The 13,394-nt window shown below is 26.3% G+C and overlaps 1 protein-coding gene across 1 annotated transcript; it reads left to right on the forward strand.

The window, feature by feature from the left end:
- The first annotated feature begins 8,720 nt into the window (after positions 1 to 8,720).
- LOC107851318 (U-box domain-containing protein 4) lies at positions 8,721 to 12,999 on the forward strand. Its single transcript, XM_016696275.2, has 2 exons — positions 8,721 to 10,170; positions 12,403 to 12,999. The coding sequence occupies exons 1-2, from the start codon at positions 9,187 to 9,189 to the stop codon at positions 12,499 to 12,501; spliced, it is 1,083 nt and encodes a 360-aa protein (XP_016551761.1). The 5' UTR covers positions 8,721 to 9,186; the 3' UTR covers positions 12,502 to 12,999.
- The last annotated feature ends 395 nt before the right edge of the window (positions 13,000 to 13,394 follow it).

Raw genomic sequence — 13,394 nt, forward strand, 5'->3', positions numbered from 1 at the left:
TGCTTTATATATATACATACACACACACACACACATATATATATATAGAGAGAGAGAGAGAGCAACACCTCTGTATAGCAATCGTGAAATTTTCGGACAAACGCTGACACTATAGAGTGGTTTAACTATAATTTATTTATGATTAAGTTCAAAGTTAAAAATATCATTTATTTTTAAAACATGAGAAATATCATTCACCGTTTCAAAATAGCAGGCCCTCTTACTAATTTTTTTTTAATTTAATTGTCTCATTTATGCAATCAATAGAATTTTTTTAATTTTTGTCAATACTACTTCTATCAGTAAATACAACAGCAACAAACCCAGTGTATTCCCACAAAGTGGGGTCTGAACTTTTATCATTAAATGACTACATAAAATGTATATAGTAAAAATATTTTTAAAGTATAATTAAAAGACTAATTTAATAAAAATAAACTTCTAATAAATATTTTCTTAAGAAAAATATCAAGTTAATAAAAATCAATTATTTTGAATTGGAGACTTCCTCCGTTTTAAAATAATTGATTCTTCTTGACTTGTCACTCCCCTTAATAAAACCTTTATTTGGAGGTTATTTTACAAAATTAACGTTATTAATTATGCTTTAAAAATATAAATTTAAATATATACAGTTTTTAAAAATTTTTATAATAGTATTTTCTTAATTTCAAAAAAATACAATAAAATTTAAATTAATATTTTTAGAAGGGATATTAAAAATTTTAAAATGAAGAAAGTATCACTTTTCTATTATATAGAAGAGGCATTTTCGTCCCCTCATGTAATTACCAAAAAAACCCACCTACTTTCACTTAATTACATACCATGCCCCAATATATAATGATTCCATTGTTTCATCATAATGGTTTAAATATTTAATATATTTAATTAATTTATATTAATTAACTATAACTACATATTGGAAGTAATTTTTTTTATTTATTTAATTGGCTATCATATTTAAAACTAATTTATTACCACAAATCACAATAATTAATAACTTAAAATATTTAAAAGACATATAGAAATTTTATTGACTCTCATTATTTTAGCAATGCCACATAAATTGAGAAAAAAAAAAAGTACTGCAAATCATAATAATTAACAACTTAAAATATTTAAAATATATATAAAAATTTTAGTTGACTCTCAAAATTGTATCGAAACCACATAAACTGGGACACAAGGAGTAAATATATTATTCAATAATTACGTAAAAAATATTATAAACAACAATAATTAACAAGTTAAAATACTTTTTAAAAAATAGATAAAAGTTCTATTCAACTCTCAAAATTTTATCGGTGCGGCATAAATCATGAAAAAATAAAAAATTATCTTAATTAATTGCAACTAAATATTTAAAGTAAATCAATTTTATTATTTTAATTGACTTTTATTTAGAAAATTAAACTTTTTATTTATTTATTTTAGTAAATTTAAATTTTAAAATTATTTTTTTCTTATATAGAAATACTAATATTTAAACTTAACTTTAAATTTTTAAAGTACAAAATTAATAAATTTAATTTAATAAAATAAATTTCTAATGAATATTTTCTTAGAATTTGTGTTGGGTCAATATGTATCAAGTTAAAAATAAATAAAGAAAAATATATAGTAAAATTTTATTATTGTGAAAGATAAATATAATGCACTATCCAATAATGTTTAATAATATCATATTTTACATATGCAAAATATAGCATCCCGTATTTAATTAATATACTACTCCAGTGAGTTATCGATGATTAGTATTGGATATGATAAAATTATATTGATTTTATAGTAATAACATAATCAATCACTCTTAATTAATTATTATGAGTCATCTAGATATTAAGAAAATAAATAATATTTAATAAAAAAATAAAATGTGAAATTAACTCTTGATGTTTTAAATTAAATTGTCGTCTTTCAAACAATGATCTTACTATATTACCCCTTATTATAAGTCATTTATGTATTAGAAAATTAAGAATAATAAAATGATATGTCAACATAAAATATTTGATTGACTATCAAAATTATATTAGTGCTACATAAATTGAGACGGGACAGAAGAAGATATAAAGCAACATATATTATTTGAAAATGAAATAAAAAGTATTGTAAATAACAATAATTAATAAAAAAAAAAAAATTTGACTGATTTTTGCTTCAGCTGCTTCAATCGTGATTTTAATGTATCATCCGTAATTAATTATTATAAGTCACTTATGTATTGAAAAATCAATAGTATTGAATTCATGATTTTACTATATCACTTATAATTAATTATTATAATTTATTTATGTGTTAAGAAATAAATAATATTTAATTAAAAAAATATAAAATAAATATTTTTGACATGTTTGATTAAGTTGCTTCAATCGTGATTTTATTATATCACTCCTAATAGTTATTATAATTTATTTATATATTAAAAATTAATAATATTTAATAAAAAATTAAAATAGACGTTTATGACATATCTGTTTCAGCTGCTTCAACTACAGTTTTACTAAATATCACCCCTAATTAATTATTATAAGTCATTTAAGTATTAAAAAATTAATAATATTTAATAAAAATAAAATAGATATAAAAATGATAAATTAACTCTTGATGTTTCAAATTAACTTGACGTCTTATATAGGGTCCACTTAAATTTTTCACAAGTATTTTTTTATAGTAATTTCGCTATGTCACTTCTAATTAGTTGTTGTAAGTCATTTAAGGCATTTATGCTTCACTGCTTCAGTCGTGATTTTATTATATCACCCCTAATTAATTATTATGGTCATTTAAGCATTGTGTCACATAAGGTGAAATAGAAAAAATATTATAAATCACAATGATAAAAAATTTAAATTATTTAAAAAATAATTAGCTATCATCGACACAAAACTCTGGACAAGGAGAGTAACATATATTATTCAAAAATTATATAAAAAGTATTATAAATTACGATTGTAGAAGAAAAGTATTATAAATCACAATAATTAAAAACTTAAATTATTTTTAAAATATAATTGACTATTAATTCCACAAAAATTTAGATAAGAAAAGTAACGTATGTTAATTCGAAAATTATATAAAAATATTATATATTACAATAGTTAACAATTTAAATTATCTAAATACATATTAAAATAATATATGTTGAACTCATTCTAGATTTTGAATGAATCCTAGAAAATCTATGTAATTTTTTTATTAAAATATTTTATTTAAATGCATTAAAATTAAAAATATAAATAAATATTTTAATATTAGACCGATACTGATCGTGCACCTCTAGTTATTGTTAGAAACCACAATATTCATTTCGGGACCTGTTTAAACAAATGTTTTGACACGCGGACCGAGAAATGGACTTAAATATCACACGCTTGGACAAGAAACACACAACTATACACTAAAAAAAGAAAAGGAGACCACCAAACAATGTGGGGGCGGAGGATGGAATTGCTCTTCTTTAATCAAAATTCTTGAATTTGAATTTTGGGTATGAAATTTCTTTTAATATGAAGTAGTACTCTACTATCCTTTGAATGAGATTTTATTTGGTGTAAATTTAAATTAATTAAACTTTAATATGGGGATCAAATACCAAATGAGAAAAAAAAAAAGGGAAAAAAAGGACAACCATTGTCTCGATTAATGTACCACTTTTTAAAAGTTTATTTAAGCGAGAAATACTAGGAAAGAAATTGATAATTTCGCTACACCTACTTTTTAACAAATAAACAAAGTCCTATTGGCTAGGGAGATTTTTGTATTTATCTCGAATTTTCATCTTGTTAGAAATACTTTTTTCGTTTTAAAATTGCTGGTAGGTTTAAATTTTACATAATATTTAAGAAAAAATTGATTAAAAATGTCATTTGACTAATGTATCTCTTATTATTTTTAAAATTTTATTTATTTATGTGCATTTTAATTCTAAAATAATTAATTAATTAATTTTAGAATAATTAATGTTAAGAATAAAATTTTAAAAAATAATTAATACTCTCTTAATTTTTTAAATTAAGAATTATTTTAAAATAAATTTTTTTAGTAAATATAGTAAAATTTTATTCAAATCATTAATTAGGCTTATAGATATTTTTTTCTGATGAAACCCCTTGAAGTATCGAGACTAAGATGAAAATTTTAACGTACGGCAGACCGACTTCCTGTTCTTGCATACTTGTATATTCTAAAGATATCATAATTGAACTAAATCATGAACATTTATATTATGAGTTTATGATACCAATTCAAAATATAAAGAAATAAATACATGAAAATATTTAAAACTGTATCTATTATATATAAATAAAGTAAGGGTTCTAATGAATCTTCAGCCTATCTGACTTCACCTTATTAGAGAAAGTAGATTAATTTTAAAGATTATTTTAATTAAATTAAGAGCATATTTGGCCAAATTATTGAACAATAAGTATATACATGAGCTAAGCTATTAAAATTATTGGCATGTTATTTTAAGGATATATTTGATATTTTTCGTAAATTACATCACAAATTTGTGAAGGAAAAAAAGAACAAAATGATTTGATGGACCCTTGTAAGTGTTCGTTTTGTAATGTGGATACTCCTACGTACATGTTTGTCATCCGAATTCTTAAATCCATTAAAAATAATATTTTAAATCCTTCTGACGGTGTGTGTAACACAACCGCCCCACGTCAGTTTCCACGTTATTTTTGAGTATTACATTAAGTTTAATGCCCATGTCAGCTGCCACATCAGCTGACACGTCATTTTTAAGTATTACATTAAATTTTATGTTATTTTTAAAATGATAAATAAGAAATTAAATATTAAAATAAATTTAATTAAATAAATTCTTTTTATAAATTGTAGAAATTCTAATACACAAACACAATAAATTTTTAATTTAAATTAATTTAAATTTTCATCTATAAATTCTAATACACAAACATAATAAATTTAATTAAACATCAAATTTATTCAAAATAATTGAAATTTCTCTTCAATTAATTTAAAGTTTTAACTATAAATTCACATACACAAATATAATGAATTTTCAATTTTTATTTAAATATCTTTAACAATTTGTAAAAGTTACAAAATTAATCCTAAATAAAATGAAAAATTTTAAATTTTAAATTGAGAAAGTAAATAAAAAAAAATTTAAGAAGTAAAATAACAATAATTTTTTTTATTTTTTTTTACAATGAGCAACAAAAATATCAACCACAGCAAAGACCCTCTTCATGGATATATATAATTTTATTTTTTTGACAATGATCAACAACTACAATATCAACCACATCAAAAACCCTCTTTAGGGATATATGATGATGAAGAAAAAGAAGACGAAGAAAGATCCATGGGGTTGTAGGGGTGGGGGCGTTAATGGTGATGGTCATAACAGCCATGACTGGACGGAGGTGAAAAGTGGGGTGGCGTGGTTGGATGGGGGAGAGGGGGTTGAACGGGGGTGAGAGGTGGGGTTGGGGTGGCTGGGTGGGTCGAGGGGGTTGGGTAAGGGGGCTAAAGGGTTGGGTGGGGGGTGGCTGGACGGGCGAGGGGGGTGGGGAAGGTTGCTTTTTTATTTCTTTTTTAAAATTTATTATTTTTAAAAATATTTTTAAATTAAAAAAGATGGAGGAAAAAAAGTATTTTTTTATTTTTAATATATTTTTATTTTTTTTATTATTTTAATATAAAGTTGACGAAAAATTGACCCCCTTACACTCTAGGTGTGTGCCGCACACACTTATTCTATTCAACCATTTTAATACCACATAGATTTGGTCAATGATTAAAGGATTTAAAATATTAATTTTTAGTGAATTCAAGAGTTCAAATACTAAACATATAAGTAAGGGTATACACCTTACAAAACAGACATAATATAAGGTCCAATGAATATAAAAAAAAAAAAAAAAAGTGTAAGGGTTGAAGAGTATCGAATAAGGAAGCTTCTTCGATGCAGGCGTTAAAGGGACCAACTCCCCTCCACACGTGCTGTTCTTACTTGGATTTTGTACCAACGCCCACGTGTCCTCCCTTTCTCCGAGTCTTTAAATCCACGTGGACTCTTCTTCCTCAAAGGAATTATTCAGAAATCGGATAAACAAAGTTATTTAGTGAATTGAAATAATTTTATGAAAGTATTAGAAAATTTTAATAGTTTAGTTTATTAGTTATTTGAATTTTATGATTCTCAATATTGTAATCTCCTATACTGATTTTTTTTTTTAAATATATTTTATAAAATTATCTAACTTTATATATGAGATAATTTATTCTCTTCATTTTATTTTCTTGAATTTCTTTAAAAATACGTTTGTTTAAATTGGTTTTTATTTTCACAAATTAAGAGTGTTATATTACTTTTTTCCTATATTACCCTCAATATTAAATAACTAAAGAAAATAAGAATAACTAGATTTAGTGTTTCAAGACTTTATTTCCTACGTTTCGTATTAGTTAACCTCTGTAAACTTGACATATTATTAAAAAAAATATTTATTAGGGTCTATTGTATCAAATTAACCTTATTGATATGCTTTGAAAATATAAATTTAAATAGTATATATAATTTGTTTAGTTATTTAATGATAAGGGTATTATTAGAAGAACATATTAAAATCTTCTTGATTTTATCAATAGAACAACTAAATTGAAACAAATATTTTTAGAAAGAGGGTCAATTAAAATGAAAGGGAAGAGGCATTAATTAAATTAATTTTATAAAAGACGAACTCTAATTAATGTTTGTTTTCTTGATGAATATGTTAAGTATGTTTTTTAATGAATATATCAAGTTAAAAAGTCGCCAAATAAAATATAATAAAGTTAGTATCTCTTTGCTGTGAAATACTTTTTTCCGTCCCAAATTTTCTAATTTAATTTCTCATTTTACTTGTTTTTTTTCATTAATTAAGAAGAAATAATTTTTTTTTTCATGTTTTAATCCTTTGCATTAATTACTTTTTTCTTCAAATTAAAGTGTAAATATTATTTAATAGGGACACTATGGTAAACTAGACATCATTTAATAGGGATACTATGGTAAACTAACTATGTTATTAATTATTTTTCTTAATCAATATATTATCTCAACTTGGGACGAAAGGAGTAAATAATTACCATCTCAATTTAGGATGAAAGGAGTAAATAATTACCAGATTAATTAATATTTTTGATCAAATACTAAATAAAGTAATTCTACATTTTGTCACCACAAAATATTTTCTTTCAACACAATTTATGTGACACCCTTTTCATTTAGATGCAACTTTTAAAAATTTTCTATTAATTTAAACTATACTCTATAATATATTAAAAGTATGAATATCTTTAGAAAAGTGATTTGAAATTTTTACTCTTCATTAAAATATTCTTCTTTAGATAAAACTATCTTTTCACTATTTTTTTAATTTATTATTTAATTATTTTTATTATATTAATTAAACTTTCTAAAATATATGAGACTTCTAAAATATATGGTAGGAGAATTAATTAATATTTTCCTTTCTACTAGACCTCCTAAAATATATGAAACTCCTAAAATATATGGTAGGAGAATTAATTAATATTTTTCTTTCTACTGTTCAATTAGAAAAATACGACTCTATTAAGGAAATACTTCTATAAATATTGAGATGTATGTTAAACTAGAGAACAAACCGATTTGCCTATTGCGAGAATATGATTGATGCTCATCTAACTTGATTCAGTTGCATGTCTAGATTGGTGTATGCTTGATTTTCTAACCCTCAACTTCTTCACTGTTTTTATCAGCATAATAAAATTCAACATGTGTGTATGTATATATCTTTTTTGTTTTCATTCAAAATCATTCTTTAGGGTCAAAATTTTCGCTCAGATAAGAATTAGTTGAATCAAAATCGAAGCTTTGTGATCACTATTATATTTTTTTTTATAGTTTACAGGTCTTAGATGAATGTCGATCGGCTTTAAAGAATTTCTTGCGTAAAAGTTAGGTTTAATTGTATTGTTTTGATATCTTTATTATCTAATTGTTTTATTTTAATTTACATATATTAGATGAATGTGGGTCGACTTTGAATTTTTTTTTTTAGATAAAGGTTAGATTTAATTATATTATTGTAATATTTCTATTAGTTTGTTATTTTGTGGTAGTTTACAGTTCGTAGATAAATTTCGTTCGACTTTTAGAATTTTTTTTGTGTAAATTTAAGTTTAATTGTATTGTTTTGGTATCACTTTTATCGTATTATTTTTTTGCAGTTTACAAGTGATAGATAAATGTTGGTTGACTTTGAGGAATTTTTTTATGTAAAAGTTAGGTTTAGTTGTATTATTTAGATATCTCTATTATCGTATTATTTCGTTGTAAATTCGTTATTATTTACAAGTTGTAGATGATTGTCGGACGACTTTGAGAAATTTTTTGTGTGTAAAGATTATATTAATTATATTATTTTGATGTCTCTATCACTGATTGTTTTGTTATAATTTATAGATGGTTAATGAATATCGATCAACTTTTAAATTTTTTTTATAAAGGTTAGGTTTAATAAATAAATTCTCTATCTTTATATACTCAGAAAATATTAAATTTAATTATTATATTCATCTTTATTATTTAAATAAATAACTTATTTAATATAATGTTTGAACTTATTAAATTAAGGTACACCCGTAATACGTGTACGTCTAAACTAGTAACTATATATATATATATGTGAATTATTTTAGATTACATATTTTAAAATTTCATGTCAAATGCCACATCAAATTAAACGGGGGTATCTCTTACTGTTACCAAAATACTTCGTATATCTTCCATTTCCGTTTCTCCAAACCGACTTCTTATCGAGTCCATTTCCTTTTTTCAAATTTTCCTCAAAGCCACTCTGTTCAAAACAACTCCGGCTACAGAAACGCTGTCGTTCTTACAATTACTTCTATACTTCCATTCCATAGCAACAACAAACCTTGAAACTCAAAAGAGATATCAATTGAATAGTTTCTTTTTTTATATAATCAGATTAGATCAACTTTCGCACACCTCAATTAAATTCATGAAATATCTATTACCTCCACTAGTGACACACCAACAACAGATATCAGCTAACAAAGCAGACGGATAGAATCATCGAATAATTTTTTTTGTTTACGCATTTCATTGACCATACCCCCGGGTGCTGATTGAATATCTTTTCTCCTACAATGGAAACGGAAGTTCAATCAAATTTCACTTACTTGGGAAGAACATTCAACAATCTCAGCGTCAATAATTCTTCATCAGCTTTCAGCGACTGCAGCAGTGACAGATCCGGCGAGTTCACCACAACTTCTTCACAAAGCCGGCGATTACTATTAGCACGTGCCTCTGATAACTACTCCGATGAATTAATCAAACAACTCGTATCCAATTTAGAATCAAATTCAATCGACGTGGCAACCCAAGCTGCAATGGAAATTAGACTCTTGGCCAAGAACAAACCAGAAAACCGCCTCAAAATTGCTCGTGCAGGAGCGATTAAGCCGTTGATTACGCTTATAGCGAGTTCTGATTCACAACTTCAGGAGTACGGTGTAACTGCGGTGCTCAACTTGTCTCTATGTGATGAGAATAAGCAGCTCATAGCAGCCTCTGGAGCCATAAAGCCGATAGTGAAGGCATTGAAGACGGGGAATTCCACCACGAAGGAGAATTCAGCTTGTGCTCTGCTTCGATTATCGCAAATCGAAGAAAACAAAATCGCGATCGGACGTTCTGGTGCGATATCTCCATTAGTAAACCTTCTAGAAACTGGAAACCTGCGTGGCAAAAAGGATGCGTCTACTGCTCTATTCTGCTTGTGTAGTATCAAAGAGAACAAAATACGAGCAATAGAAGCAGGAATAATGAAGCCGTTAGTTGAACTAATGGCGGATTTCAGCACAAACATGGTGGACAAGTCCGCATTTGTGATGAGCTTATTGATAACGATGGCGGAAGCGAAGGCGGCGGTGGTTGAGGAAGGTGGAATTCCGGTGTTAGTGGAGATTGTTGAAGTGGGGACTCAAAGGCAGAAAGAGATTGTGGTGGCAATATTGTTGGAGCTGTGTGAAGATAGTTTTGGTTATCGTACTATGGTGGCTAGAGAAGGTGCAATTCCTCCTTTGGTTGCGCTATCTCAGTCTGGTACAAGTCGCGCCAAGCAAAAGGTAAAAATCGAAATTGTTTCTTTTTCGTTCTGTTTATTTTTGTTCAAAAAGTGGTTTTAGAAATTTGAATTTAGTTTCTATCGAAAATAATCCAGACGATACGGAGTTCTTTACCTACAGAGAAGGTAGAGGTAGTGATCGAGTAAAGATTTTCATGTCGAATAGGTTCAATATTTACTATATATATTCATTAAATTTTTTTTTTTAATTATAGATAAATAATAAATTTTTTATCAAAAATGTTTGAATTGGATGAGTCCGTCGAATATATGATAGCTTCGCCACCGAGTAGGACCCTACTCTATGCCACAAGAAGATTAGAAAAGATAAGAATAAGTTTGACTATATCTTACGACCCTACTTTCTATACCACATAGAGGTGGAAATAAGTACCGCATACATCTTTAAACTCTTGAAATAACACTATAAACATCACATACTTAAAACTAATAAACAAAAATGTGGGTAAGCATTTTAGTTATATGATACTCCTTCCATTTTATTCTAATTTATATCACAGAGTTTGATTCAACATGAAGCTTAAAAGAACGTTTTTAAATTTTATATTTTTAAACATGTCATAAATATTATATGCCTTAAATTTTTTAAAAATTATAATTAATAACATATATCAATGATATTTGTTTGGCTTTATATCTTCTTATAAATGATAAATAATGAAATTGAAATAATATTGATTTCAAATATTCAATTGTGTCATTCTATTTTAATTTTTAAACAGATGAATAGTAGAATATTCGTAAGGTTGCCAATCATTTCGCTGAAATGTGAAGCACTTAATTAATTGATGATTTAAGCTAATTAATTAGGTAGGGTTAGCACTGAACTTCGTTTTAATTGGTAAAGATAGGCTGCGCAAGTATGATGGTATGTAATTTGGATATGGACAAAATATATTTATGTTCGGTGGACGCACTAGTCCATCGCCATTATATCTGCCCCCATGGCCCCCAGCAAGTTAGGGGTAATATATTATACTACCTGTCCCATTTTACTCATTTAAAATTTTTTAATTTATTATTTTATTTTACTTATTAGGTTAAGATAATTTTTTTTATTATATCTTTAGTGTAATTAATTACTTCTTATTATTAGTATTCTTGAAAAATATTGTAAAAAGAAGTATCGTTAAAAGTACATCATTAAAAATATAAATGGTGCTATGGTATTAGTCATTCATCAATATTGAAACTAATAATGAGATACAATTAAAATAAATAAAATAATACATTATCAATCATTGTTTTCTTAATAACTGTGTTATCCCAATTTGGAATGGGTAAAATAGGACGGAGGGAGTATCTAATAGGTCGAACTAAAATTTGAGATTTAAATCTGCTTTCAAATTCTTAGATCATTTTAGTCGTTATATGATTCACAATTAAATATTTATATATAATACATCTTTTTAATAGGAAAACAGAGTTTCAAGAATAAGCATTAAGTCGTTTAAATTCATATCTAAAATATTTTTATTTGACATGTTTTGTTTGTTTTTTTGTTCTTTTTTTTAGAAGCTTTCATCTTTTTGCTTTTCTAATAATTCAAATTTACAATCTTAAAATTAAAAGTAAAAAGTGTTTACTATTTTAACAATCCCTCTTGTCTATTTACCGGGAGTTAATTTCATCAGTCTTTAAATTAAAATTTAATGTTCAAAATAAAATAAAAAATAATATAGCTTTGTGCCTTTGTCGTGGCATGAGTTGAAGTCAGTTTGGATTGGATGTTTTTGTCCTTTTCCGTATGTGAAGATATAGGTCTCCTTTCATATTCAAATTCTACTTTATTAGTAGTATTTTGAAATTATAAAAGAATAATCGAGTAAGTTGGATGGGCAAGTATATAAATAATATAATTTGTCAGAATTTAATACTCCCTCATCTTATTTTATTCGTCTCAAATTGAGATGATATAACTATTAAGAAAATAATGATTGATAATATAATTTTATTATTTTACCTCTCTTAATTGTGTTTTGTTATTAGTTTCAATATTGATTGATGATTAATAACTAATCAATTATACTAAAAGTATAATGAGAATTTTTTTTTTTGACTTTTCTTATAAGTAAAAAAAACAAAAGGACAAGTAAAATAAGATATCAAATTAAAAAATATGGAATGAGTAAAATAGGACGAAGGAAGTAATTGTCACGCATCAGTATCTGATGAGTAATATTGTGTTTTGGTCTTATTATGAAACTGACAGGCGGAGACACTGATTGCTCTTCTACGGCAACCAAGATCCACTAACGCCGCTGCAGCAGTAACAACAACACCACCCACAGCTTCTGGTGTGTCTTTTTGATTGTCTGTCCACCAGATGTTTTTGCGTGTCTCGACTAAATCTTTAAGACACTTATCACCTCTTATCAACAATAAATATTAGGTAATTGTACGTCAAGCTAGAACGAACGGATGTCCACCACATACTTTTATGTATCTCAACAACAGCTAGATACTGTACATCAAGGCTAGAATGGATGGATGTCCACCACATGTTTTGTGTATCTATTTCTTTTGTATGTTTCTTTGTTTTGTATGATAGGCTACGTGAGATAACCACAAAAGAGATGTCAAATAGAAGGTGTGAAGAAAAGGGAGAAAATTGTAAATACTCCGTACGTTTAAGTTAAGTAGGATTTTTAAATTTATGAGTAAATTTTATTTAGACGTTGGATTGCTCTCCTACGGCAAGTTGGCAACCAAGATCCAGCAACGCCGCTGCAGAAGTAGTAGCAACACCAATCAGAACTTCGGATGTATCTATTTGAGTGTCTGTATACCACATGATTTGTTTGGTGTCCCTCTTTTGTTTTTTTCTTTGTTTTGTAATTATACAGCTACTCAAGATAACCTAAGCCTGTTAATTGGGCCGGGCGGGTCAACCTGGAATTGGTCGGCCACTTTTAATTGGGTTGTGGGCCGATTCAGATTCAGGTCAAGTTTAATGGGTCAGTCTGATTTCGGACCCAACAATAATATTTTTAGAAACAATCCAAGAGTGGCCCAATAAATCTAACTCGATTCAACCCATGTAAATTCGGTCAAAACTTAAAAAAAAATTTAAATATTTTTTCTCAAACATATACTACATATATCCACCTATATACATTTTAAATACGTTAAATAATATACACACAATATATATACATGATATATATAGTATATACTACATTAGAATTTAAAAAACATATACAA

This window comes from Capsicum annuum, chromosome 12 (assembly GCF_002878395.1).
Source record: "Capsicum annuum cultivar UCD-10X-F1 chromosome 12, UCD10Xv1.1, whole genome shotgun sequence".
Lineage (NCBI taxonomy): Eukaryota > Viridiplantae > Streptophyta > Magnoliopsida > Solanales > Solanaceae > Capsicum > Capsicum annuum.

Coding starts and splice junctions, on each gene's coding strand:
- LOC107851318 (XM_016696275.2), top strand. CDS start 9,187: ATGGAAACGGAAGTTCAATCAAATTTCACTTACTTGGGAAGAACATTC. Junction 10,171..12,402: donor CAAGTCGCGCCAAGCAAAAG/GTAAAAATCGAA, acceptor TGAAACTGACAG/GCGGAGACACTGATTGCTCT.